Raw genomic sequence first — 26,781 nt, forward strand, 5'->3', positions numbered from 1 at the left:
AGTGCAGAGTCCAGGGCAAATCATGTGGCTCCCTTCTCAGATTTAGACAAAGGTCAAATCAGGTTCAAAGGACCAGCCCCCTGTGGGGATATGAAGCCTTCAAATATCCAGGTGAAGTAAAGAATGTGCAAGAAGCCCCTGGGAACTTGCCTATGGAGGTGTTTATGGGCTCTTTTTAAGCCACTTCTTTACCCCTCAGTCTACTTCTTAGTCTTTCCTGACCATGCAATTTAGGGCAGAAAAGCACACAGCGATCACCCTAATTACTTCAAGTCCTAGGGACAAGTCTTGGCCAGGGCTGGCTTCATGGGCCTGCAACCTGTACAGTTGCAAAGAGCCTTGAGCTTACAAGAGCTCTGCCCTTGGTTTAATGCTCTATTGTCTTGGCCTTGAATCGTAATACCTTTTGAACAAGGTGCTCCATTTATTTATGCATATACAGATCTTGTGTACAAAGCCATGAAGCATTTTTTAAGGCAAGAAAACAACCAGTTCCTCATCTTACTGCATTTTTATCCAGAATAAATGAATCACAGGAATTTAGGACTGGAAAAAATAGGCTGAGATGAAAATGAGCCCAATTTTTAATAGAAATGAAAATTTAAGTACACTGTGATGTTGCACTTGAGGGGTACTTTTCCAGGATATAAGTATTTTTTTCTTTCCATCTGGGTTGATTATTTTGAGATAATGAAATGTGATTTGCTAGACATTTCAAACCAAAGATATAGAGTACATACATAGAGGTTATTACAGGGTTTTTATTTTTATTTTTTTTATAAAAACTGGGTGCAAACAGATAATAGCATATCTATACTAATAAAAGGGTAATATGCTAATTAGACTGGATGTCTTCTGGACATCCATTCGGATGTCCTTTTGGACAAAGCCACAGTGGCGGGGGTTGAGGCAGAGGTGGTTAGGGGCGACCAGGTTGGCAGGGGAAGGCAGTTAGGGGTGATCAGGCTGGCAGGCAGAGGTGGTTAGGGGCTATCAGGCAGGCAGGGGCAGAGGCGGTTAGGGGCAATCAGGCAGGCAGGCAGGTGAGCGGTTAGGAGCCAGCGGTCCCAGATTGCGAGAGGGTCCCAGATTGGAGAGGGTGCAGACTGGGCTGAGGGACCTACCCCCCTCCCCATGCACGAATTTCATGCACCGTGCCTCTATTCTGTTAATACGGAGGGATGGCGCCAGCCCCACACAGAAGTGTGAAGGTTTCACAGCATCTCTTTACTGCCTCTTCCAGCATGAATATATCCTGTCATGATAGCACTCCTCCCTCATCTTAAAAGTGGTTAGATTTCTGGAAAACTTATAAAGTCTTCACTGTCTGCCACATGAATTGAGCCAAAAACCTGCACCCCATTTCTGTATGGCTTTGTTCTCAGTTGACTTTCATGGTTAGAAAGTGATCTCATAGTTAACTCCTGTTAAACTATTAGGTGGTACTAACTTAAGGTGTGACTTCTACTTAGGGAGCTTTATTTTAATATTTAGTATCACAAAGTCTTAAAGACTCCAAGGAATGAATTCCCCCAGAGCCACTGACAAGCCAGCATGCGCTTCCTGAAGGCCTTCAATTGCACCAGGCAGACAGCTGCCCTTGATGGCCATGGTGTCCCGGAGACAGAAAACCCCTCCAATATTTCCTCTGTTCATGCCAAACCTGGGTAGCTCAGTAGCTCATCCAGACTAATGACTTAGCCCTTGTCACATTGTATGACTTATGGCAGATGCTAACATACAGAAAAAGTAATTGTACTTTGCATAATCCCAGTACTTCCCCATTGTCCTTGCTGACTTCTTTCTTAGGTCACTGAGAAAATAGAAGGGATTATGACAGAACTTTTACAAGTTTCTACAACATCTCTCACTTGCCAGCAACTGTCTTCCCATGTATTCTGCCTTCTCTCCTTACTAATAATTAATTGTCCATGTTCCTGTTTAAGGTCACGGGGTCCCATCATCACTCAACAATTCACCCCTTTCTTCTGAATCATTCCCATCAGCCATTGTTTCTCTTATCTTCAAAACAACACCAAAAACATTCTCTCCCTTGACCTTATTTCCTGTGCAGGCTGCTGTCCATTTCTATTTCTCTTCACATCAAAACTCCTTGCAAACCTTACTCATACTTGCTCTTTCAAACTCTTTCCTTTCCCCTACACCTACTTCAGTCAAGGTTTTGTCCCCAATGATTCCACTAAAACTGCTCCCACAAGTTCACCAAAGACCTCCATGCTGCTCCACCCAATGGCTTATCCCAGACCTCCTATCACTTGTCAGCCACATTTCAGATAGTCCATCACTCCCTTCTCTTTGAAACACTTTCTTCACCTGGCTTCCAGGACTCCACACTTCTGATTTTCTTCCTGCCTCACTAGCCTTCTCATGTTTTGCCTGATTTCCCCCATTTTAATAACAGGGGACCCCAAGGAAAGGTCCTTGGACCATTTTTCTTCTGAATCTGCACTCACTCCCTTGGCTATCTCGTGGCTTTAAATATCATCTCTATCTGAAATACTCCCAAGCTTTTCTCTCTAGCCCAGATCTTTCTCTTGAACTGTAGACTCATCTATGTACTTCAGGGTCTAGTGGCGTATCACACCGTGACGTATTAGACCCCACCCAGTCACTCTTTGCCTTCTCTCCCTAGCACTGGTTCTGCTCTAGCCATGTTGGCCTTCCAGCTGCTCCTGCTCAGACCTAACGGCCTTCTCAGGGGCTCCCCTCTCTGCCCAGATTGCTCTTTCCCCAGATATCTGCAGGGATTGTTCCTTTGCCTCTTCCAGGTTTTGTTCAAACATTACTGTCTCACTCAGGCCTTCCTTGACCACCCTATTAAATTGCACTGTACTTTCCTATCCACCTTCCCTGATTTACCTTTCAATGGCACTCTCTCTTTCTAACTCCAGTGTTTTGTTTTTTTTTAAATTATTACTAATTTTATTATCTGTCTTCCATGCCCAGAATGTAAACTCTGTGAGGAATGGGACCTTTGTTAGTTACCTGATGTATTCCCACTGCCCAGTTCAGCACCTGGAGCCACGGTCGGTGCTCAATACACATTTATTAAATTTATGATGATATATCTTTCCCCCAAAGGACATCGCTTGCATGTGATGTTAAAAAAACAACAACTGTTGCCGAAACCGGTTTGGCTCAGTGGATAGAGCGTCGGCCTGCGGACTCAAGCGTTCCAGGTTCGATTCCGGTCAAGGGCATGTACCTTGGTTGTGGGCACATCCCCAGTAGGGGGTGTGCAGGAGGCACCTGATTGATGTTTCTCTCTCATCGATGTTTCTAACTCTCTATCCCTCTCTCTTCCTCTCTGTAAAAAATCAATAAAATATATATTAAAAAAAAAACAAAAAAACAACTGTTTTCTAAAAATTGGGATCGGATTTGTGACTGAGGACCTGTCCTTCCTTAAGCTCTTCTTTATCAAGCCGGCTCCCTTATTTGTTTGGTGGGTGGAGCATTCACTATGAGTCCCTCAGGGTCCCATCAAAACACTCACACTTGCCCTTTCAGCTGAATGTATGACATAAAAGTGCGGTGCAACATTTTTACTATTTGTTCACGGGTATTCTTTTTACTCAGTAATTACTATGCATTTTTGTTTTCCATGAAATGCCTCGTTTAAACTGTTATTGTAAAGATTAAGATGATGAATGATGTGTAGCAACAGAATAGCCTTCAAGATGGGAATATTATCCTCTCTCACATTTGTTCTACTTCCTTGGCATATTAAATAGTTTCCCATTTAAAAGAAATAATTGCTGCCTACCACAATGATGCATCTTGCTTTCATCAGGGGTTGTAGCAAAAAGTGAATTCCGGGAACACTCATATGTTTCCACTTGAACCCTCCTCCTGCTGAGACTACTTACCGACTGCTCCTAGAGAAGCAACGCTGAACTCCATAGGCAAGGCCACTGATTTGAATCGATCGGAGGAAATATTGGAGAAAGCAGGATTTCATTCTCCCAGTTCTGATGCAGGAAAGGACAAACTTCCCATATTCATCTCCCCCCCCCCCCCCCATTTGTTCAAATAAGAAATACAGAAAAACTGGTAAAATTTATTCACAATGCAGAAGTTGAGATGAATAAAGCAGCTGGCAATGGCATCTTGCCTCTGAGTTTGATTTATAAAAAATATTAATGATCTCAATTTTCTGTATTTTGCTATTTCATTTGGGGAATGATGAAGAGAGTCTTTTTTTTTAAATGTAATTATAAAACTTTAGACTTCAATGTCATTTATCACAGTGTTGTCTGGAATTTCGAAAATGTCCTATCAGGGGTGATCTGGGCTTTTCAGGACCTGCAAGTTGATAGAAGTTAGGTAACCGTATATCGTAGTGGTATCTTCTTCCTATATATACCCTGTCATTCAAGGCATAGAGTTTATCTGCAATGTCACTGCCAATTAAAACTGAAAACAGGCGGGAGATGTAACGATACTGAGCGAAGAGCAAATATAATTTCTTTCTCCTCCATGACACATACCGACAATCAGTTTCTGCTGTGAGGGTTACCTAAAAACAATAAAACCATGTAGAAACAAAGATTAGGGAGCAAGAAAAGTTCTGTCACATTTTTTGTGCCCCACATTTTAAATGAATGTCCATTCTGGTTTTTTTAGGTTAAAAAAGCCCACCAACCCAAAACATACTGTAAAAATAGAAGAAGAGATCAGAAAATGTATTACTATATATAATTTATAACACGAATAGTCACAATATTGTGCCCATCTCCAATTTATCTGTTTTCTAAGTTCAGATATCTATGTTTTGCTTTTTATTGAAGCGAGAGCTACTTATACTAAAAATTAATAAAGTCGGCTAATGTTAGGGAAGTATCTCCAGTCAGTCCTGAAGACTGTGGACATTTAACCCTAATCCAGTTTCAATAGTACAAAGTAGAATTTATTTACCTATCCTGCATATGCATATGGATTTGTATTTGTAGACACACATGTGTGTTACCTGTATTAATTATAGGAAAACAGTATATACTATGATAGATAGAACCTCCTGAACCGATTATCTTTCAAAACTCCCAGACCTGGCAGCAGAGCAGGGACAGGAAGTTTAGCACTTTGTTGCTAGAAACAACTGCAATCCATCAGCATCTTAAATTTCAAAAATAACTTATTTTGTAATAAGGGCAGATTTTTTTTGTTCTTGGTGTTTTTCTAAATGGTCACAGTGGCAGTGTGTAGTGTACTGTCAAATCTCAAATAATTTTCATTCCCATATATGCAGTTCAGCAAAGAAAAATGTAAGACTAATTCTCACAGACTCCTTTCTGCCATATGAAATACTCATTGTTCTCCTTGTTGCTGGACCCCTATAAAGTGACATTAATCGTCAAGAGTCAAACAGCTTTAGAAAGTCATGCATGCTGCATAGTACGTTCCAAAGTGACATATAAATTATTCCTCTGCCACCTGCTGTTGTGTTTATCTGTGTGTGGAAGAGGCCGTGTTCACTGCGTGCGCTCGTTATCCCTTACCTGAAAAGTGCCTTCCTCGGTGGGCCTCAGTGAGTCCCATTCAGGAGAATCCAGGAACTGGAAGGGGAAAATGTAATGCAGAAATTCGCCATCAACTGTCACTCTGATCCTACCCAGACACAAAGAACAGCATTTATGAGGAAGGAGAAAGCCAGTACATAATTGGGGTGAGGGGAGGGTTCAGGTCTCTGAGGACCTTTTTGGCTATTAAAATTTTGAAGGGCAAAGATTAAATTCCTGCAATACAATACGTGGCAAGTCTCCTGTAAGATTCATGTACTGATGTTCCTCACTCACACAGTTAGGATTCTGGAATATTGAGCAAAATTCATCAAACAACTCATGAAACTGTACATTTATGATATGTGCCCATCTCTGCATGAATATTATACTTCCATAAAAAGTTTCAGTGCACTCAGTCAGATTTTAAATGAAATAGAACACTGAAGAACATGAAGGGGTACCACTGTAAATGCCTCTGAAAATTACTTAACCTTTAAAGAAAACATAATCATACTGTTTCCTCCCCCAAACTTTCTGTTTTCAAAGTATATATTGACCCTTGAACAATATGAGTTTGAACTATGCAGATCCACTTACATGTGATTTTTTTCAATAAATACTGTTAAATGTGTTTTCTCTTTCTTATAGCTTTCTTAATAGCATTTTCTTTTCTCTAGCTTACTTTATGGTAAGAATACAATATATAATATGCAAAATATGTATTAACTGACTGTTTAGGACTCAAGGGTGGGGAACCCTTTTTCTGCCAAGGGCTATTTGGATATTTATATCATCATTCATGGGCCATACAAAAGTATCAACTTAAAAATTAGCCTTCTATATTTGGTCAAACATTTAATTAACTCACTCCTTATGCCTTGGCAGGGCCAGACCAAATGATTTCGAGGGCCTTATATGGCCCGGGGGCCGGACGTTCCCCACCCCTGGTTTAAGAGATGGGTAAGGCTTCTGGTCAAACAGTAGGCTATTAATAATGCTTCATGGGAATCAAAAGTTATATGTGGATTTTGACTCTGTTGGGATCAGCATCCCTACCCCTGTGTTGTTCAAAGGTCAACAGTGTGTGTGTGTGTCTGTGTGTGTATATGTATATGTATATGTATATGTATATGTATATGTATATGTATATGTATATGTATATGTATATGTATATGTATATGTATATACTAGAGCCCCGGTGCACGAAATTCATGCACAGGTAGAGTCCCTAGGCCTGGTCGGTGATCAGGGCCTATCAGGGCCTTCCTCCCCCAAGCTGCCAGCTGCTGGCTGGGGCCTTCCTTTGTTCTGCACTGCCCCCTAGTGGTCAGCGCACATCATAGCGAGCAGTGAACTCCTGGTCGGCTTAACTCCGGAGGGGATAATTTGCATATTAGCTTTTTATTATATAGGATATGTGTATATATACATATATGTATATATAATGAGGTATGCCCACCTCACTTTTAGCAAATGGGCAATTGCTAGAAATTACTGAAAGAGTTGATCATTATAAAACTGATTATTATAAAATTTAATGATCTCTATTATTTAAAAGAATGCCCTATGAGAGTCTATTTAAAATACTTTGCATGACAGCAGAAGTATTGTATTAATTCAGTACTCATCTTGACTTTCAGTAATTATCTTGGAAATACATAGCATATCCGGATAACTCAATTCATACATTTGATTTCTAAGAAGAACAATTAAGGCTTTAGATTATTTCTTGCTCCAGGTAAATAATACCATGTACTCTAAATGCCTATGGCCTATGGCCATGACTCATGTGTCAGGGGCTTTCTCATGCCTCCGGGTGTTAAATGCCACCCCGGACTATGCTATGCTGAGATAGAAGATGTAGCAGAAAGGAAGACAAGCTAGTAACGATGGTAGAAGAAAGACATTCAAGCACCAAGAGTACAGACCTTCCTGAAACAAGCAGAGAGAGCTTGTCGATGGAGGTTTTCCCCTGCATGGCATAGCAGTGCTCCTTTTCCAAAGTAACCACTTCAGAGCTCAGAGCAATCGTTCTGAAGACGGGCATAGGGGTCCCCAGAGGCTGGAAAATGGAGCTGTACATCAGCTGGAATTCTCGGGCAAAGGTTATGCTGCGCACTTGATATGCAATGTGAACAAACTGCATGAAGCAGATGACGAAGAGCACAAAATGCCAGGAGAAGATGTCGGCGGCACAGACGTCGACCCAAGCCCAGACAGCAGTGCAGAGAAAACCCAACCCCAGCAAACTGAAGACATAAAGGAGTCCGAAGAAACCACTGCCACCCATAAAACCTACTACAAATAGAATACTGGCAAGATGATAGATGGCTCCCTCGGCCTCTTGCTTCCAGCTTGTGCAGACGGGGTGTTCATCTATTAGGTTCTTCCACACAGTTGAATTTCTCTCCATGGCTGTACCGCCGCCTGGTTCACTTTCCCGTTGATGTTAGATGATATCGAAATGAGTAATCAAGTCCTTTGCTTTTCCATCATCTGAGTTTCGCTAAATCCTCACAGAACCGGAGAAAGCCTGGTCACTGGAGTTGTGGTGATTAAGGGTTTGGTGTGTATGGATCTTGAAAAACGAAGCATCCCATGCTGGCTCCGTTAAGTTCATCTGGGCTCCTGATTTAGATCTAGACCATGAGTATTGTGTGGTTTCCTATGTAAGAAAAAAAAAAGGATCTAGTTAAACAAGGAGAACTGAGACACGTATTTAATAAATCACCAATATTACTTATTCAAGATGAGCTCCTATTTTCCATAAAGTTGGAGTATGTTAAGCACCAATGCTGTCAAGTGTTAAATTTCTAGGAGATGCAAATTAGTTTTCAGAGTTATGCTTATTAATAATAAAAAAAAACTATTAACAGGCACTTTGGTATTTGTTAGGATTAGCTAGCTACATATTTTTCAAGGGAGCTAAGTGCTATAGTCAGCCAGTTTCCATAACAGTAGTTCCGTGTACCTCAGAGTCCCTTGGGAAAGTGACTAAAAGTGCAGATTCATAGACTGTTTCCAAGACATGCTGACTCAGAATCTTCTCTGGAGGGAGGGCTACAAAGTTGGTTATTTAGAACAAGCTTCCTACATGATTTTGATGCCTCAGTGCCTGGCCCTCGATGGCCCACCCTCTGAGAGACGCTGTTTGACAATGTTATTCATGCCTTACAGATGAAGAATTTGAGACTCAGAGAGGCCAAGCAATTTATCCCAGACCACACAGAGGTCGGTGGCAGAGCAGAACATCAGCACTCGAGCCCGTATGCTGGACCCCATCCTGTGGCCTCCTCCGAAAGATGTTTTACATTAGGCACTTTAAGGAGCCCTAATACATACATAAACCACCATCTGGTAATTGAAGTCAGATATTAAGAGCTGTAAAATAGGCTGTAAAATGTGCAGTGACTTAGATCAAAATTATTTGAGAAATATAAATTCAGTTCTACTTTACTGTATTAGAGGTTATTTCAGAGTAAAGGTTGCCTCCATATAACTAAATAAATATGACAGTTCCTGCTACTGGCATATTTATTTACCAGATGGCCAAAATGTTACCGACTTGTTCCCCTACACATACATTCTCTGCCCTTTCAGCCATATGGTAAAAATGCTAATATGTGATCTGAGTCACATATTTAAACCACGACGACAGAGCTGTAGGATATGTGTCCTTTATCACCAGGTTTCTTAACAATAAATGGCTTCGATGTTCTGAAGCATTAGATGGATGCTTTAAAGTCATAATTAACATTCAAAACCCTTGAACTTGTGTGCTATATTTAGGGTTATTTTTGAGACAGATTATTCCCAGAACACCTGTTAATAAAGTATCAGGTATCACAGATTTTGTTTCATAGAAGAAATATGCACACGAGGTGAAAATGACTTGGCTGAAGTTTGAAAACAGGAACAGAACTAGACATGGCAAGAAAGCTGCTGCTTTATTGAAGTTCCTGATTTGCCATCTTGGATAGGGATTCTTTTGTCAGCAAGTAATGACTTCAAGAATGCTTACCAGGTGAATCATTAAAATAAGCAAAATAACAATAACAGTAACTAGACCTATAACTTACAGTGATATTTTTGTTTTGACTCAACTTCCTTTCCAATACATTTCAAGCATTCTGCGTCCCCCTTATTATCACCTCCCCCCACCAACACTCTGAGGCTCAAGGGAGACCAGCACCCTGAACATGTTTAATTTCTCCTCTTTTAAATAAAACACAAAACTATCTACTAGTGGATATTCAAAGAAAATTTTTAAAAATACAGGGAGGGGTGAGAACTGTGAAATACCAAACTGCAAATGTCAATCCCCCTGCTGTTTTGCTTTTAACAGTAGGGTATTTTCACTTAATCACTTCCTCGGGATGCCCAACAGCCACCACTGCCAGTACTAAAGAGCACTGCTCGTGGAGCTCTGAGCTTTGGTTTGAGCTTCCTTAAAAATTTATAATCCTTGACAAAATGTTAAAGTGATTCTAGTGGGGAAAGGCCATGTAAACCGTTTGTGGCAGTTCAGAAGGGAGCTTATGGATATCTTGCCCCCTTAAAATGCTGACTTGGGGGATGTATTTGGGCCACGTATATTCCAGGAGCGTGACCCTCTATGATTGTAAGAGGAACTGTGCTTCGGGTCCTTTCCAGTTGGCTTCGGTTTCAATAAGCTGCTACCAAGCCATCTTCTATCCTTGATACTGTATCACCGCCCTGATTACATTACTCCACACCCAGCCTTTCTCCACTTGGTGTGTTTTTACTCAGTCATCAAAACAGATGCACTTTATTAGAAGAGGAAGAACTGACAGGGGCAGGTGCTGAGCATGAGTGTTCCTTTGCTATGTGCCAGCAGTGCTGCGTGAACGCTGAACATGATTCATCAGCCAGCTGCTAAAGGCCTGCAGGCCTTAAGTCATGTTTTTGGGTAAATAAACGCTGGAATGCTAAAGTGGCACAATGGATACATTAGGCAACAAAATCTATCTTCCCTACAAAAGAAGTTAGCACACGGAGATGCAAATGATGGGAGACAAACCTGAATGCAAATGAATGCAGTAATTCCAAGCACCCCCCCCCCCCTCTTTTCTTTATAAAATTTAAGACCTTGAGTAGTTATATAAAGGAAGGTATGAAATGTGATATAAACTTGGTGGCAAACTAATGAAGATTAGCTCGGAAATGGCATTGATCTGTTCAGAACTTGTACATTTATTATCTCATGGCACCACGCTGATTGTCACGAGGGAGGCAGGATCTAAATCATCATGCCAGCTCACAAATGAGAAAAGCCGGGCACGAGATTGGTAAAGTCGCTTGCTTCAGGTGAAAGAGGCAGTAAGTCACCCCAGCGGGTGGAAGTGCAAGTCCCCCTCCGCTCAGCTTCTTGCCTCTCCAGCAGCCACTGCCACCTTTCAAGGACATCGACCTGATATATTAATGTGTTGGGAGACCTAAGTGGGATATTCTGCCAGTACTGGTTTGCCGGGAAAATAATAATCCCAACAGTGCATATTTAAGACCTGCTATATCCGCATGCACTGCTCAATCCATAATGCTTAGACTACTACAAGGGACAAAGGCATAGAAAGCCACTCATGGAATGATTTGCTTTATTACTATTCAACATCGACTAATTTCCTCTCCTAGATTCTGAAATTCTTAAGGGACAAAGAGAAATGTTTTCGCAGTTCTAACCCCTGGCACTCAATGACTGTTAATTGAATGCATTGGTGCAGAGCAGTGACTTTTAACCTTTTTCATCTCATGGCATACATAAAGTAATTGCTAAAATTCTACAGCACACCAAAAAATATATATATATTTTGCCAATCTGACGAAAAAATAGGTATAATTTTAATTCATTCACACCGGATGGCTATTGTTGTGTTGGGCGTTGTCATTTTTTAATTTGACAATCTAAGGGAAAAGAGGCCAGTGCCCTGACTAAATAGTCAAGTATTGTATGTTTTAAAAATTCTTGGGCCACACTGGGTTGAAAATCGTTGGGGTAGAGGTGCAAACACTCTGCCTTCTGGATTCCAAGTCTCCATCCAATTTAATAGATGGTCTAACTTCTGTCACCTAGGGGAACAGATGTGGGGAAGATCCCAACATCCAAGATAGTTCAGTACAAAGACATTATGGAATTGGGACATCACTTATTTAAAACTAGAGGCCCGGTGCACGAAATTCGTGCACTCAGGGGTGGTCCCTCAGCCTGGCCTGTGCCCTCTCACAGTCTGGGACCCCTCAGGGGATGTTCAACTGACGGCTCAGTACCGCTCAGTTGGACATCCTTAGTGCTGCTGCAGAGGCAGGAGAGGCTCCCGCCACTGCCTTTGCACTCACCAGCCATGAGCCCGGCTTCTGGCTGAGCGGTGCTCCCCCTGTGGGAGCACACTGACCACCAGGGACAGCTCCTGCATTGAGCATCTGCCCCCTGGTGGTCAGTGCGTGTCATAGACACCAGTTGTTCTGCTGTTCATTTGATTTGCATATTTGCCTTTTATTATATAGGATGTCTGGCATAACTCCAAATTCACAGGGGGAATCCTTTTGTCTTCTTACAACCTTGAGCTCCTTAAAGAAAGCAATTGAATTACTGATATGATTCAAAACAACTTTGGCCCTGACTGGTGTGGCTCAGTTGTTTGGGCATTGCCCCCTGCACCAAAAGGCTGCGGTTTGATTCCCAGTCAGGGCACATCAATGTTTCTTTTTCTCTCGCTCCCTTCCTCTCTCTCTCAAATCAATAATAAAAAAATATATATCCCTGGCTGAAGATTTTTTAAAAATGACCCTTCCCTGGCTCCACCCCAGAACTACTAAGCCAGGAAGATGAATCTCTAAGAAGCTCCCAGTTTATCCCTATGCACACTCATGTTTGAGAGGCATTGTTTTATGTTGTTCTTGAATGGCCTCTGAATTATCGCTGCTTGTTTTCAGGGCCTCAGCGTTGTCCGTTCCTGTTGACCACTAGCCTGTCTTTCTCTGCTGATTACTTGGTGCGTTGCTCTTTGATCCCTACTTGTCCTGCTGTGGCTGTAGTACTGGTGTTAGCATACCATTCTGTTATGTAGTTGGTCCATTTCGCATTACTACTTAACAGAATGGATCTAGTCTTAGCTGTATCCCTAAACAACTATGAGATTTTTTTTATTTTTTTTTTTACTATTTCTAGACGTGTTTCCTCAGTGGTAAGATGAAAAAGTTGAACAAAATAATATGAGGTCCTTTTAGTTCTAAAATAACATGACTCTTATGTGGAATATAAGATTGATTACTCCAAATGTGGGTCAAAATATAGAGTGGAGTGGCAAAACTGAATTAAGACTGCAGGTCTTAACAGCAGGTTTATGTTTGGGGCCCAAATCTAGAGGTGTTTCAATGAATTACTTAAGGCCTGTGTTGGGAGCACAGACACTGGCATTTTCTCCCATAAATTTATTAGGGATTTTGATGTACAACCAAAAGAACTACTGAACTAAAGACAGGAAAGGGGGTCAGGGTCAAGAGACATCAGAACATTCTGTAGGCTCTGAGTTTTCTTTGTCTGTTTATTTTTAGAGAGAGAGGAAGGAAAAGAGTGGGGAAGAGAGAAACATCAATGTGAGAGAAACAATTGGTTGCCTATTATATGCACCTCAACTAGGGAAGGAACCTGCAACCTAGGTATGTGCCCTGATGGGGAATCGAACCCACAGCCTTTTGGTGTATAGGATGACATTTCAACCAACTGAGCCATCCAGCCAGAGAGAGACCCTGAGTTTTTATGGCCTTTATTACCTGTTTGTAGGCTTCCATCATATATTATATTACATTATAATGATGGATATAATATCCTAATATATAAAAACCCTGGGTTGCAACGACCAGTAATGACTGGAGGATGAGCAATCAGAAGTCAGTGCTGGCCTCGTCCCCAAGCCAGCGGTAAGGGGCAATCAGGCAGGCAGGCAGAGGGGTTAGGGGTGATCAGGTAGGCAGACTAGTGGTTAGGGTAGATCAGGTAGGCAGATGGCCCCTCACAGGGCTGGCCCCACCCCCAAGCAAGCGGTTAGGAGCAATCAGGCAGGCAGGCAGAGTGATTAGGGGTGATCAGGTAGGCAGACCAGTGGTTAGGGGTGATCAGGTAGGTTTACCAGTGGTTAGGGGTGATCAGGTAGGTAGGTGAGCGGTTAGGGGCGATCAGGCAGATGGCCCCTCGCAGGGCTGGCCCCACCCCCCAGCAAAGAAAGAGGGAGCTCAGGGAGGCCAAGCCATTGCACCCCAGCCTGTCGCCTGCAGAGGGAGGCCACTGGTGGCAGGGGAGGGGGGGCAGCGCTGCACAGATGGCAAGTAGTGGCAGCAGTGGGGGTGGGGCCAGCTGCCTGCAGCCCAGGGGAGGAAAGCCCCAATAGGCCCTGATCTCAGTCCAGGCCTAGGGATCCTACCCGAGGGGTCCCGGACTGTGAGAGGGTGCAGGCCAGGCTGAGGGACCACCCTGAGTGCACGAATTTTTGTGCACTGGGCCTCTAGTACTAGTATAATGTACTAGGGGCCCAGTGCACAAATTTGTGCACCTTGAAAGGAACTGTGGGCCACAAGGCTGTGGTGGGCACAGGGGCAGGTCTCAGCCCATCCTCCACACCCCCGCCTGGCCCCTCCCGCCATGGCCCTGCCCAGTCTCCTGTCTGCCAGCAGCCCCGCTCCCACTGCTGTCGCTCCCACACGCTGACAGCACCAGTCCTGCTCGTACCCACTGACAGCGCAGAGTGATTGGCGCCGGCGCCAGCTGTGGGTGCGAGGAGGACCGGTGCTGACAGTGGGTGTGGTGGGGCTGTTGCCTGCAGTGGGTGCGAGTGGCTGCTGGCCCCGATTGCCCCTCAGGAGCAGGGGGAGGTGGACAAGCCCTGAGGGGCAGTCGGGGCCGGCAGCCACCATTTGCACCCACTAACGGCGCCAAGTGATCGGGGCTGGCACCAGGCGCTGACAGCAGGTGCAAGTGGCAGCTGCGGTGCTGGCAGCAGGTGCGAGCGCCCGGCAGGACCATGGCATACAGGAGCAAAGAATTTTCAGTAACCACCAGAGGCTTGCCCTGACGACAGCGACTGGCGTCCTGCCTTGGTCTAGCGCCCCTGCTCACCTGCTCCACCATCCCACTGTGGCTGATGCCCGCCATGTCCCGCGCTCTGCCACCTGCTACCGACGCTCGCCATGTTCTGTGCGCACCCCCTGGTGGTCAGTGCACGTCATAGTGACCAGTTGTTTGGTTGTTCTGCTGTTTGGTCTATTTGCATATTAGGGTTTTATATATATACTAGAGGCCAATGCACGAAATTCATGCAAGGGGCTCAATCCTTGCAGCTGCCATGGCTTGCCTCAGCCCTCACAGCCTCAGCTTCATCTGGAAGGTCGAGTGGAAGGATGTCCGTAAGGTCGTTCGGCTGGTCTAATTAGCATATTACACTTTTATATTATAGAATATACATATAGATGTTATATTTACATTACATTATTATATACATATTTAAATAATATGTCATAATATGTTTATTCTCTCATATTTAAATTTAAAAAGAAATTAACATAGTATGTGTATTTTTAAGATATAAGCTTTATCGATTGGCATGTGTGTGGATATACAGGGTGGGGCAAAAGTAGGTTTACAGTTGTGAGTATGTAAAACACAGAGTTTATTATTTATTACTATTTATTAGTTATTGTATTATTTTCCATATGAACAACTTAAATCTACTTTCCTCCCACCCTGTATATACTTGGAATTCCCCTCGTCTAAAACAGAGTAAGTCTTCAATAAATGTTCACTGACTGATAAGGCTAACATTGTCAGGTAGAAAAGTAGTGTTTGGGATAGTTTTGGAACAAGCATGTTAATAAGTCAAAAAGCCTAAATGAGAGATGCCCAATACCTGGATCAATGGATCAGGTGTTCGACTAAAAATAAATAAAAGTACTTATTAGACTATGAGGAAGAAGTCAAAAGAAGAAGTGTCTCTACTGACAGAGGAACAGAGAAGGTTTGTGAGTTTTGGGAATGGTAGGAGATCTAAAAGTTCAGAAAGAAATCAGAAGAAAGAGGGACTCAGCTTTAGCTATGTTTAATGTGATGCTCTTGGGTCTTGAATTCACAACAAAAAATGATAAGCTGGAAGGACACATATTTAATAGTTACTATTACACAGGACAACAATGACTGAAGACTGGAGTTGGCAAGATTATTTAGAAAGTGTGTACAGAGAAAACTGAGAATCAAAGTTAAATGCCCATGATCATGGCCTTTGATAAAACTCTAGAGCTGTGCTGTCCAACACGGTAGCCATTAGCCACAGATGGCTGTTAAGAACCTGAAATGTAGCTGGTCTGAGCTGAGATGTGTTGTACACAATGGCTTTTGAAGACTTAAGACAAAGATAAAGAATATTTCATTAATAATTTTTATATTGATTACATGTTGAAACAATAATGTTTGGGGAAATATTAGATTAAAGAAAATATTAAAGTTAATTTTTCCCGTTACTTCTTATTATTAATGTTCCTACTAGGAAATTTAAAATTGCATATGTGGCTCGCATTATATTTCTCTTGGACAGTGTTGGTCTAGAATCTTTCAAGTAACAGAGAGAGGAAATGAAGACTTGGCATGATGCTGTGCAGACAGTGCATATGTATAATGTATAAGTGTATAAATATGGAAGAATTATCTAAGATTAAGAACAGAGTTGATATGAATGTAAATGATATTGGCTACAATATTCATTTGTTACAGTCAGTAGATGTTATCCAAAGCATAGATGTCACCATCTGTGTCTGCCTACATAGATGGCCAACCCTACTATAGCTCTTGGCATTTATCCTACTTTATTTATTTATTTTTTTAATCTTCACCCAAGAATATTTTCCCATTGATTTTTAGATAGAGAAGAGAAAGGGAAAGACAGAGAGAAACATCAATGTGAGCGAAACACATCCATTGATTGGCTCCTGCACAAGCCCTAACCAGGGCCCGGGCTGGGGAGGTATGTGCCCTTGACTGGAAATGAACCCAGGACCCTTCGGTCCACTGGCCGACGCTCTATCCACTGAGCCAAAACGGCTAGGGTGCTTTACAGTACTTTATCTTTCTGCCTTAGAATTCCATTTTTCCAAGCAATTATATGACATGGTTTCACTTTCTCATTTTATTTTTTCATGATACCTTTTGGAAATCCTAGACAGACAATCTCCTAAATTTTGTACTGGAGATTGGATTGTGGCCTTCTGGATTCCATAGGGTCCACACCAGCCTTTGTTTTTACAGAATGCATGACTCTTTTCATGCACAGTAGGCTCCTAAGCTGGACTGTGCCTTTGACCTTCATAGAGAGCTTGGCTTCTCTTGAGACTTGAGGATATTAGAGAACTTGCCTACAGGCTATGCTGGACTTCTCTGATTCTCACATCTCAACCAAAGTCACATTTGATTATCTCCAGCCAGGTTCGATTTTTCACTTTACCACATACTGTGGTAAGCAGAATTCTAAGATGGTCCACAAGATTCCTGCTCCACTGGTGCCCAGGCCCTGTAATCCCCTCCCCTTGAGTGTGGGCTGAACCTGTGAATGGGATGGGACAGATGCTCCCGTGATTAGGTGACATTATATGGCAAATGGTGCTGGAATAGTTACTCTGATGATTATCCTATCTAATAATAGACAAATATGCAAATTGACCATACCTCCGACACGCCCACAGCCACGCCCACCTTCCAATCAAAGCGAGTATGCAAATTAACCCAAACCAAGATGGCTACAGCCACAGAGAGCAAGGTTTCCTAGGTAACAGAGGAAGCCAAGCTTTCCGCCAGCCGTTGCAGGCCTAAGCCTCCACTCAAGCTACAAAGTTTCAATTATAGAAGGTAAACAAATTCAAACAAATGGTGGCAGAATGGAGCTTGAGAGAGCAGGCCAGGGAGAGGGCAGTTGGGAGGCAACTGGCCTGCAAGGGAGGGCAGTTGAGAAGGACCAGGCCTGCAAGGTAGGGCAGTTGGAGATGATCAACCCTGCAGGAGAGGGCAGTTAGGGGTAACCAGGCCAGCAGAGGAGGGAAGTTGGGGGCAAACAGGCTGGCAGTAGAGTGGTTAGGGGGTGATCAGGCTGGCAGGCAGAAGCGGTTAGGGGCAATCAGGAAGGCAGGCAGGCAAGCAGTTGGGAGCCAGCAGTCCTGGATTGTGAGAGGGATGTCCGACTGCCCGTTTAGGCCCGATCCCGATCGGGCCTAAACGGGCAGTCGGACATCCCTTGAGGGGTCCCAGATTGGAGAGGGTACAGGCTGGGCTGAGGGACAAATTTCGTGCACCAGGCCTCTAGTGTTATATAAGACTCCCCTGTAGGACTAGTGAGGAACTGGAAATTAGAGAGACATATTCCTATTTAACTATAAGAAAGTAAATACCATGTTGTGATCTGCCTATAGGGGCCACAAGGCAAGAAATTGCAGTGGTCTCTGTGAGCTAAAAGAAGTCCCCAAACCAACACTTACCAAGATAATAGGGAACCTCAGTCCTACAACCAAAGGAGCTGAATTCTGCCAACCACCTCAAAGCTTGGAAGAAGACCCTGAACTGCAAATGAGAAGAGTAGCAGTGTGGCTGACACCTGGATTGGAGGCTTGCGAGGCCCTGAGCAGAGGATCCACTTCAGCCTGGACTCCTGACTCACAAAAACGATGAGATAATAAATTTGTGGGATTTTTTCATGAGCAAAATTTTCTTATTAAGAAGAAGATGCTCAGGTCAGAATGCAAACATGCTCCAGACATCAATTCTCACAGTTGAAAAGAAAGTGCATATCACCTACTGCCCTTTAAAAGAGAGGGTTTATTTGCTTCTAAAACTGCATTTTTCCTCTTTCAAAGGAGATTTTAAGGCCAAGGAAATTTGTGTTTTAATTGACTAAGTTTGTGTCAATTTGTTACAAAGCAATGGAAAATGAATACACACATAATGATGAATACTCACTATACATGAGGCTTTTTATTTATCTAAAAATCTACATTTTATGATGGACTTGGGATACAGATGTATGAAACAAAAGACACTCAATGCTTGCTAGATTTATGTCAGGAAAATTAGGTGCAAATTGTTCTTCAATGGTATCTGGAAAACAAGACCGATGAGAGCCCCTGAAAATTACAATTAAATTCACTGTAGTTCCCAGCACCACTTTTTAGGTTTTCCTTTCATGGAGTCAGGTGGCCCCAACTCTGCTAAGCATTTATACACACCGGCAACTTCCAGAATATTTATGTCATTCATAACTAGGTTTGCAGTAATTTGTTACAAAGTATTTGTTCTTTTCTCACCACAAACTTAGACACTTAAAACAACACAAATTTATTATCTCCAAAATTCCTGGAATACCGTGTTTCCTTGGTGAACGTTCAGCTTAGTCAGTTCTTTGTAAAATTGAACTATTATGTACTGGGCAAATACTTGACATTTCAGACACATCCAGAGACTCACACACAAAAGACAGCCCACAGAAAGTCAAAACAAATAGCTCTGTAATTGTTGAATTGTGTGACTCCACCAAAATCAGTTGAGTTGAGCAAAGGGAAATGCAATATCTAGTTTGCCATGTTTTTAATCCTCATATACCATGATTACTACTACAACCATGGCTACCACTACCAGCATCTAACATGTAGTAAGCGCTTAGTTACTAAGTGCCAGACATGTTTCTGTGTGCCAGACATGTTTCTAAGAACCTTAAAATATTACAAGTTTTTGAACTAGGTAGTTTTATTGCGCCAATTTTACAGATGAGAAAAACTGAGGTATAGGGGCGTTAGTAGCTTGCCTAAGGACACACAAATGATAGAGCCCAGATGCACTGCCAGGCAGACAGATGCAGGCACCTCTTCTCTTCACCACCACAACTTACTGCTTCACGTACAGCTTGAATCTAAATATGGATGTACTAGGGCACGTCAAAAGCATTCTTGTTTCCTCTCCCTTCAGTTCTAGATTCAACGAATTTAAGTGTCCTCTTACAAAATTACAATTTTTCGAGCAACACAGGGATAAAAGGGTGGGTCCTATGTTGAATCACCAATGCTCTGTAAATCCTGATTTGAAGAAACAGCAAGAAACCTCTCCTTGTCAAGCTTGTCATTTGATTGCTGTAGGGAAACAATCCACATGCTCTACCTCAAGCTCTCCTGGCTTCTCCATATCCTGGGAATGGCTAAAGGGACAAGCAGGAAGGGACTTACTTTGGATAAGCTGCTGTTATGTCATGCAGTAAGTGCACCAGAAGTTCCGGATGAAAGATACCAAGAGAAGGGGATTCATGTACACATTCAACAGTTTTCTTGTTTTTTAATTCTCACCCAAAGACGTGTGTGTGTGTGTGTGTTTTTTAAATTGATTTTAAAGAGAGGAAGCGGGGAGAGAGAAACATTTGCCACCCGTACGCGACCCGGCAGGGGATCGAACCCGAAACCTAGGTATGTGCCCTGACTGGGAATCGAACCCACAACCTCTGTGGGTCAACACTCCAACCAACTGAGCCACCTGGCCAGGGCTAAACAGTCTTTTCTTGATATGAGTCAAAGGGAGACACCTTCATTTCCTTCTCAAGTGACCTATATTCAGCAAATGAACTCACTTTTTCTGTGCTCATTATAGTTAAGGTTCTCATGTACTTTCCTGGCAAACACACCTAGAAAGTTTGTGTGCTACTTGTCTATAATCTTTTGTAGTTTTTTTTTTTTTTCCTCGCTAAATAACTGGGTGGCCCAGACACCAGGGTCAGCGATGTTGGAATCCATCAAACCAGCTAAAACGCGCACTTCTGCAAGGTGTGGCGAGTTCTCTCCAGGAAATGGTATAGAGATAGGTTGTTCTGGGAGAAAGGTTGCTCACTGTTTGGTGCTCAGTCCACATGCTCCTTAAGCTTTTCATGTCTTCTAGTTCTTTCAGCCTTGTTTTTATTGACTTCACACAGAAGTTATTCCAGCTACAGATATTTCTTGTATTTTTTTTGCGGCATTGCCTGTCATGCATGACCCACAATGTGGATTATTCCCTTATGTCTGCTGTTCAGAAAATAATGCCACATATTCTCATGATTCTTTTAAAATGTTTGATTATCTCAAGCTTCTCTTCAGTATTGAAGCTTTCCTTTGTCATGCACTATTTGGCATTTTTGAATCAAAATGCTTAGACATTCTTTGGATGCTGAATGGCTCTCTCTCTCTCTCTCTCTCTCTCTCTCTCTCTCTCTCTGTGTGTGTGTGTTTTAATTGATTTTAGAGAGGAGTAAGGAGGGGGAGAAGAGAAGCATCGATGTGAGGGAGATGCATGGATCGGTTGCCTCTCTAGACCTTCCAGTGCACCAGAGGACACTCCAACCAGCTGAGCCGCACGGGCTGGGCAATGACTGTGTTTTTATATAGAAAAGTTCACAGGTGCGAAAGAACAGCAAAACACCATCTTTCAGGATAACACAGAATGAACCATGGTAGCTGCTAGACATTTGAAGTCTGTGCATGTTTGCTTATTGTGTATTCCCACATGGTTCAGGTCGGCTGGTTGCAGTTTAATGTGTGTGTACCTGGTGTTTCTGCTGAGTAAATCATGCATAACCAAGTGCAAAATTCACGTTATGCTCAAATTGTTCTAGAACATTTCTATCGTATTGGAATGATAACTGACTATATCATTAACTTCCAAATGTCCAGGAAAATGTTATTAATATATGTAATAATTCAATAATAAATCCCTGCCCTCATGGAGCTTGCATTTTGGTGAAATTCAAATGGTGACACTAAGCCCAGTTTCAAATTATGAGGTCTGTTTTAAATAGCTAAAAATACTTCTTATGTACAAATAAACATCAGCTACTTAAAACTCATTTAAAGTCAGTTGTTGCATAGTAAGTTTTAAAATAAATGTTACATATATTTTTTAAAATATATTTTTGTTGATTTCAGAGAGAAGAAGGGAGATGGAGAGAGAGAGATAGAAACATCAATTATGAGAGAGAATCATTGATCGGTTGCTTCCTGCATGCCCCACAATGGAAATTGAGCCCGTAACCTGGGCATGTGCCCTGACAGGCAATCGAACCATGACCTCCTGGTTCATAGTTTGGCACTCAACCATTGAGCCACACTGGCCAGGCTAAATGCTATATTTTAAAATACAGTTTAAAGTCTTAAAAATACAAATACAAATAAGCTTGTTATTTAGAACTCCTATCCAAGAACAAAATCAAAGAAACCAAAAACATCTTATGTGACTCTGGGGTAGCACATTACGTATTAAATGTGTCTGTATCCTTCTATTTGTATAAGTGCAAAGAAAGACACACAAAACGATCTTCACTTAATGTTAAGGATGGCTATTTTTGGATGCTGGGATACTATTACTTTGTGTACATATCTATATTATTTGCATTCTTTATAATTTAACAATAAAATGATTTTATATTAACTTGAAAATTATAAAATACAAGAATTTCAAAGAATATAATAAAAATTCATGAGCCCAACAACCAGAGTTCACAAAAATATGACATCAACGTTGTCATATTTTGGGGTCTTTTTATAATAAAAAAATTCCTGCCCAACTGGTGTGGCTCAGTGGATTGAGCATTGTCCCATGCATCAAAAGGTCACTGGTTCGATTCCCGTCAAGGCACATGCCCAGGTTTGATCTATTTAATATATACTTTTATAAATTCTTATTTACTCTCTATAAATCGTAATCGCAGCTGACCAACAACCATATTTACCAAAACAAAACAAAACAAAAACAACAACAACCGATTTTAGTTACAATTTTCAGGCTTGCAAATCTGTCTTGGATATTTTCCAAAGCAGTTTAGAAACTTCTTGACTGCTGTGTTGCTTACGTGTTATGCTCATGTACTACAGCAAATCCCTACTTGGGGGCATGAAGGAGAGCCAATCGATGTTTCTCTCTCATCGGTGTTTCTGTCTCTCACTTCCTCTCTAAAAATCAATAAAAACATATTGATTTTAAATATACATATATTCATATATATTGACATATTGATTTTAAATAAAAAAATATATATATATTTAAAATTCCACACAAAAAATTGAAGATCACCATGGATTGTTCTCTAGTTCCATTCCCCACCCAAAGCTCCCTCTATATAATTGTATTTATCCTTCCAGTCTACATAGAATAATTTTTAAAATTGCATTTAAAATGAAATGCAAGATTAGAAATGTATCTTATAATGTGGGTGTTTTTTTTCAGATTCACACTTAATTTTTTTTCTGATGAATGATTTTAAACATATACAAAAACAGAAAGTACTGTGTGGTAAACCCCCACATACCCATTACCCAGATTCAACAATTATCAAGACTTTGCCACATAGTTTTTTGAAATTAAAAGTAAACACTGGAACCTGTTCATCCTCCAGTTTGTTTGGTCAATAAACAAGCACCTACTAAGCAAGACAGGGTCAACTAAGATGAGCCTGTGCTCTTCCCACATGCCAGGGACGGGCCTCCACACTGACCTCTTTAGGAGTCACAACTCGGCAGCCTAATTGGTATCTTCACTGTTCAGAGTGGAAAATGAGGCTCAGAGAGATGAAGATTCTTCCATAGGTACAGCCAGTTGCTTGTCTTTCTAGAGCTTAAATCTGCCCCGTCACCTCCTTCAATTTCAGAGAGTGTGAGAGTCACTCGGGGTTATTACTCTGAGGTCTCACCCTGGGTCTCTGAGAATTACTCCATGAATTCTCTGGGTTTGAGGAGGATCCAACATTACTACAGGGACTTTACGTCAGCAACTTTTGGTTATTTATTTAATTTGGAAAATACTTGTAACTTTCACTTTAAAACATTTTCCTTAGATAAAAGAAACATTTCTCCTTTTCCTTTAAAAGATCTATTTAATATATACTTTTATAAATTCTTATTTACTCTCTATAAATCGTAATCGCAGCTGACCAACAACCATATTTACCAAAACAAAACAAAACAAAAACAACAACAACCGATTTTAGTTACAATTTTCAGGCTTGCAAATCTGTCTTGGATATTTTCCAAAGCAGTTTAGAAACTTCTTGACTGCTGTGTTGCTTACGTGTTATGCTCATGTACTACAGCAAATGCTTCATAACCATCCTTGATCGTTCCTGCAGACTATTACAAAATAGGCAGACAGGAATGCTTCAGTGTGTCACCCCTATGAGTCAGTCTTGTGTAAAAGCATGGGATTTTGGTTTCCCATGACACATTTTTATTTAATAGCACATAATGTCGCCATTTAGAAGCCTAGGATGCACAATGATTCAGCGTTTTTGAGAGACTGATTCGATGAAAGAAACTCAACTATGTCTCCTAGCATAACATTTTAGGATGAATAATGTCTTACTCTAGACTTCAATTAATATTAGTATCCCAAATTCTTCAAAAGACAAACATGGTCTCTCAGGGAAGAAAAGAGACTTGAGGTTCATCTGAGATCAGCCAGACCTCATTTTGCAAATGTGGAAAGAGGTCCAACTTTTGTTTTGTTTATATTTTGTTTTGACATAGCCCTTGTTTGGTTTTCTGTTGCCACAAAGAACAAGGCCAAGTAACTGTACTGTCACACCAGGGATATGTACATGCAACAGTTTCTGATATTAAAAATAACAGCAAAGAAAATAGCCACCGAACCTTAGTATGAGCAGAGAGCAATAATTTTTAAGGGTGCCATAAAACTTAACTGCAGTGTGCAGGCTTGCAAATTCAAAATACTTAACTACGAGAGTTACAGTAAAAAGCCGGGAAGGAAGATCGTCACATTCTAAAAGTTCAGTTCATCAAATTAAATTATGTTCAAAAGCAAGCTTCCAATTCGACTTTTCCATGCATTATTTAAAATGGAAAATTTTCAGTTTTTGCAAATGTTTTCTGGCTAAAACAACTTCTTTCTTTTTTTCCATAGCCCAATGACTGCATTTTGATTATGTGCCTTGAATCTTTTCCTAAACTACAGACTGTCAGAATGTATTATACCTCTGTAACTGACCTTGGTATGAGGTAATTTAGTGGTTTTCAAATTTCTTTTCTCTTTCCTTCCTTCCCTTATTTATTTTGGCAGGGCGATCCCCAAATAGAGAAAACAGGTCAGGGTGACCTTCGATGAGGCAGCTTTCTCTTGCCCCAAACCAGTGTCCCCCGCCCTGGCCAGGCCCATTACAGACAAGGGACAGGCATCTCCCAGTCACACTGCACGGACTTCCCCAAGGTGAAGTTTAAGGCTGTCAGGTCCTCCAGGACTGGCTTTTCTCCCTTGAAAAGCCCGTCTTTTTCTTTGCTCTCCAACGGTGGCTGGGGCGAGAGTCGAACCCACAGATCTGAGGGGACGATCGGCCTCTAAGGACGGCTCCCCAGGGGCCGGCGCGGGAGGAGCCCGCAGCAGCGGACCCTCGGCGGCGAGTGGCGCCGCCCGCACCCCAAGGCTCGCAGTTGGCCCGAGCGGGGCCGGGCGCCCAGCGCCTCGCGAGCAGCGCGGAACAGTGGGCGGCGAAGCACGGGCGCTCCGGGAGGTCGGTGGCCTCGCAGCCCCCCTCCCGGGGCGGGGCCGGGGCATTGGCCGCGCCGGCAAAGTTGCCCCGACGCCAGGAGGTGCCAGGGTGCGGACGGCTCCAGGAAAGCTGCGGCCGCTGCGGCCCCGCGGCCCCTGCTTACCTCTCCTCCTCCGGTCCGGCGCCGAGCTCCGGCTCCGAGCCCGCAGAAGTTTGCCCCCAGCCCAGCGCGCCGGCCCGCGCTGGAGCCCCTCGCGCCCGGCTCCCGCGCTCCTCGCCGGCCACCCCGCTGGCCCCCGCCCCGCGCGTGGGCGCCGGGTGACAGCAGGCAGCTCCGGAGCGGCGCAGCGGCGCGGACAGGCGCCGGGGACGGACGCGCGCCCCAGTGCGCTTCGGGGAGGGCGGGGGTAGCGGCGGCCGCGGCGGCCGGGGCGGCCCAGGCCTCCAGGGAGCAGGCACTGTGGCCAACGCCTTGCAGGACTCCTATAAACCTAGAGGCCACGGCGGATAAAGTTTGCAAAGACCGTTTTTTTGGAAGTGGACACTGGTCACGGTTATAACATAAACCAGATATTTGCTATTATAATAGGCCGAGAGCGATGGAGATGACTACTGGAATGAAAAGCTACTGTGAATTCGCCCTCTCACTCTCCACTCTTAAATCCCCCCCCCAACCCCACCCCCCACACATACACCATACACTAAATGAGATATGGCCAGAAGCGAATGGGAATATTGGATGCATATGACAGAGAAAGGTTGATACCGTGATTCAAATCAGTAAGCATCTCAAGCAATTGGATAAAAATCATAGACAATCACAGAAAAACAGTATCAAAGTGCAAATGATCAAAACAAAGTTCAAATCAGTAATAAGCCAAATGCATGCAATTTAAGGCAACCATCAAATGCATTTTTTCATCCTATGAACTTGGTGAAGTTTTGTTTTGTTTGGGGGATGAAACCATATCATGGTTGATGAGGGATCAGTGAAACACACAACTTCCTCAAGGATTTCCATCTCCTCCCTTCTCTCAGTATCCTTACTTTCACTTCATATAAACATTGGTGATAGTGATGCTGGGAACAAACATTTATTGAATATTCAATGTCTCTTTTGGCTCCCAGAATAACTGCAAAAGTAATGAATACAAATGGTGAAATTATCCTCCTTTAATTAATGCTGGAACTGAGAACAAAAAACCATATTCCTACATATCATATGTGGCAAGAAACCACTTGACTCCCAGGCCTTTGCTCTTACTCTTCATTCCAGGGATTTATTCAGAAATGTTGAAAATACAGTTTAAAGTGAATCTAATTCATGGTGTGTGTGTGTGTGTTTAAAATTTGAAGTGAGAAGGTCACAAGCATTGATGTTAGGTATATTCTGAGTTTAAATTTCACTTACTTAGTGTTTCACATTACAATTTTAAAGAATAATATTCATGGTTATTTTTAATTTAAAAATTCAGAAACAACAAAGATAGGCATGTGTGACAGACAGACTCTAAGGTAACCCATGATTCCCACCGCCTCCTGGTATTCACACCCTTGTAGGATCCCCTCCCCTTGAGTGCAGTTGGGACCTGTAACTTGCTTGTAAACAATAAATATAGCACAGGTGATGGATGGCAATTCTGTGACAGCAATGCATTGCAAAAGACTCTGTCTTGCTAGCAGACTCTAGAGATGTCCTTTCTGGCTTG

The 26,781-nt window shown here is 42.5% G+C and overlaps 1 protein-coding gene and 1 long non-coding RNA gene across 3 annotated transcripts in view; one reads left to right on the plus strand and one right to left on the minus strand.

The window, feature by feature from the left end:
* The window catches only part of LOC114230029 (uncharacterized), a 30,828-nt gene extending 12,341 nt beyond the window's left edge, over positions 1-18,487 (plus strand). Inside the window, exon 3 of the long non-coding RNA XR_003615880.2 lies at positions 17,982-18,487. This is a non-coding gene — a long non-coding RNA (uncharacterized LOC114230029). The remainder of the gene's footprint in view (positions 1-17,981) is intronic.
* Positions 4,076-25,448, minus strand: POPDC3 (popeye domain containing 3). Of its 2 annotated transcripts, none has more exons than XM_008154301.3 (4): positions 25,236-25,448; positions 7,451-8,187; positions 5,520-5,628; positions 4,076-4,540 (listed from the first exon to the last, which is right to left on the minus strand). In XM_008154301.3, exons 2-4 carry the CDS (start codon positions 7,933-7,935, stop codon positions 4,259-4,261), a joined length of 876 nt encoding a protein of 291 aa, XP_008152523.1. In that variant the 5' UTR covers positions 7,936-8,187; positions 25,236-25,448; the 3' UTR covers positions 4,076-4,258. The 2 variants fall into 2 exon arrangements, with proteins under 2 accessions (XP_008152523.1, XP_054578158.1); XM_054722183.1 differs by lacking the exon at positions 25,236-25,448 and adding an exon at positions 24,574-24,609.
* Between the last annotated feature and the right edge of the window lie 1,333 nt (positions 25,449-26,781).

The sequence above is a fragment of the Eptesicus fuscus genome, chromosome 10 (assembly GCF_027574615.1).
Source record: "Eptesicus fuscus isolate TK198812 chromosome 10, DD_ASM_mEF_20220401, whole genome shotgun sequence".
NCBI lineage: Eukaryota > Metazoa > Chordata > Mammalia > Chiroptera > Vespertilionidae > Eptesicus > Eptesicus fuscus.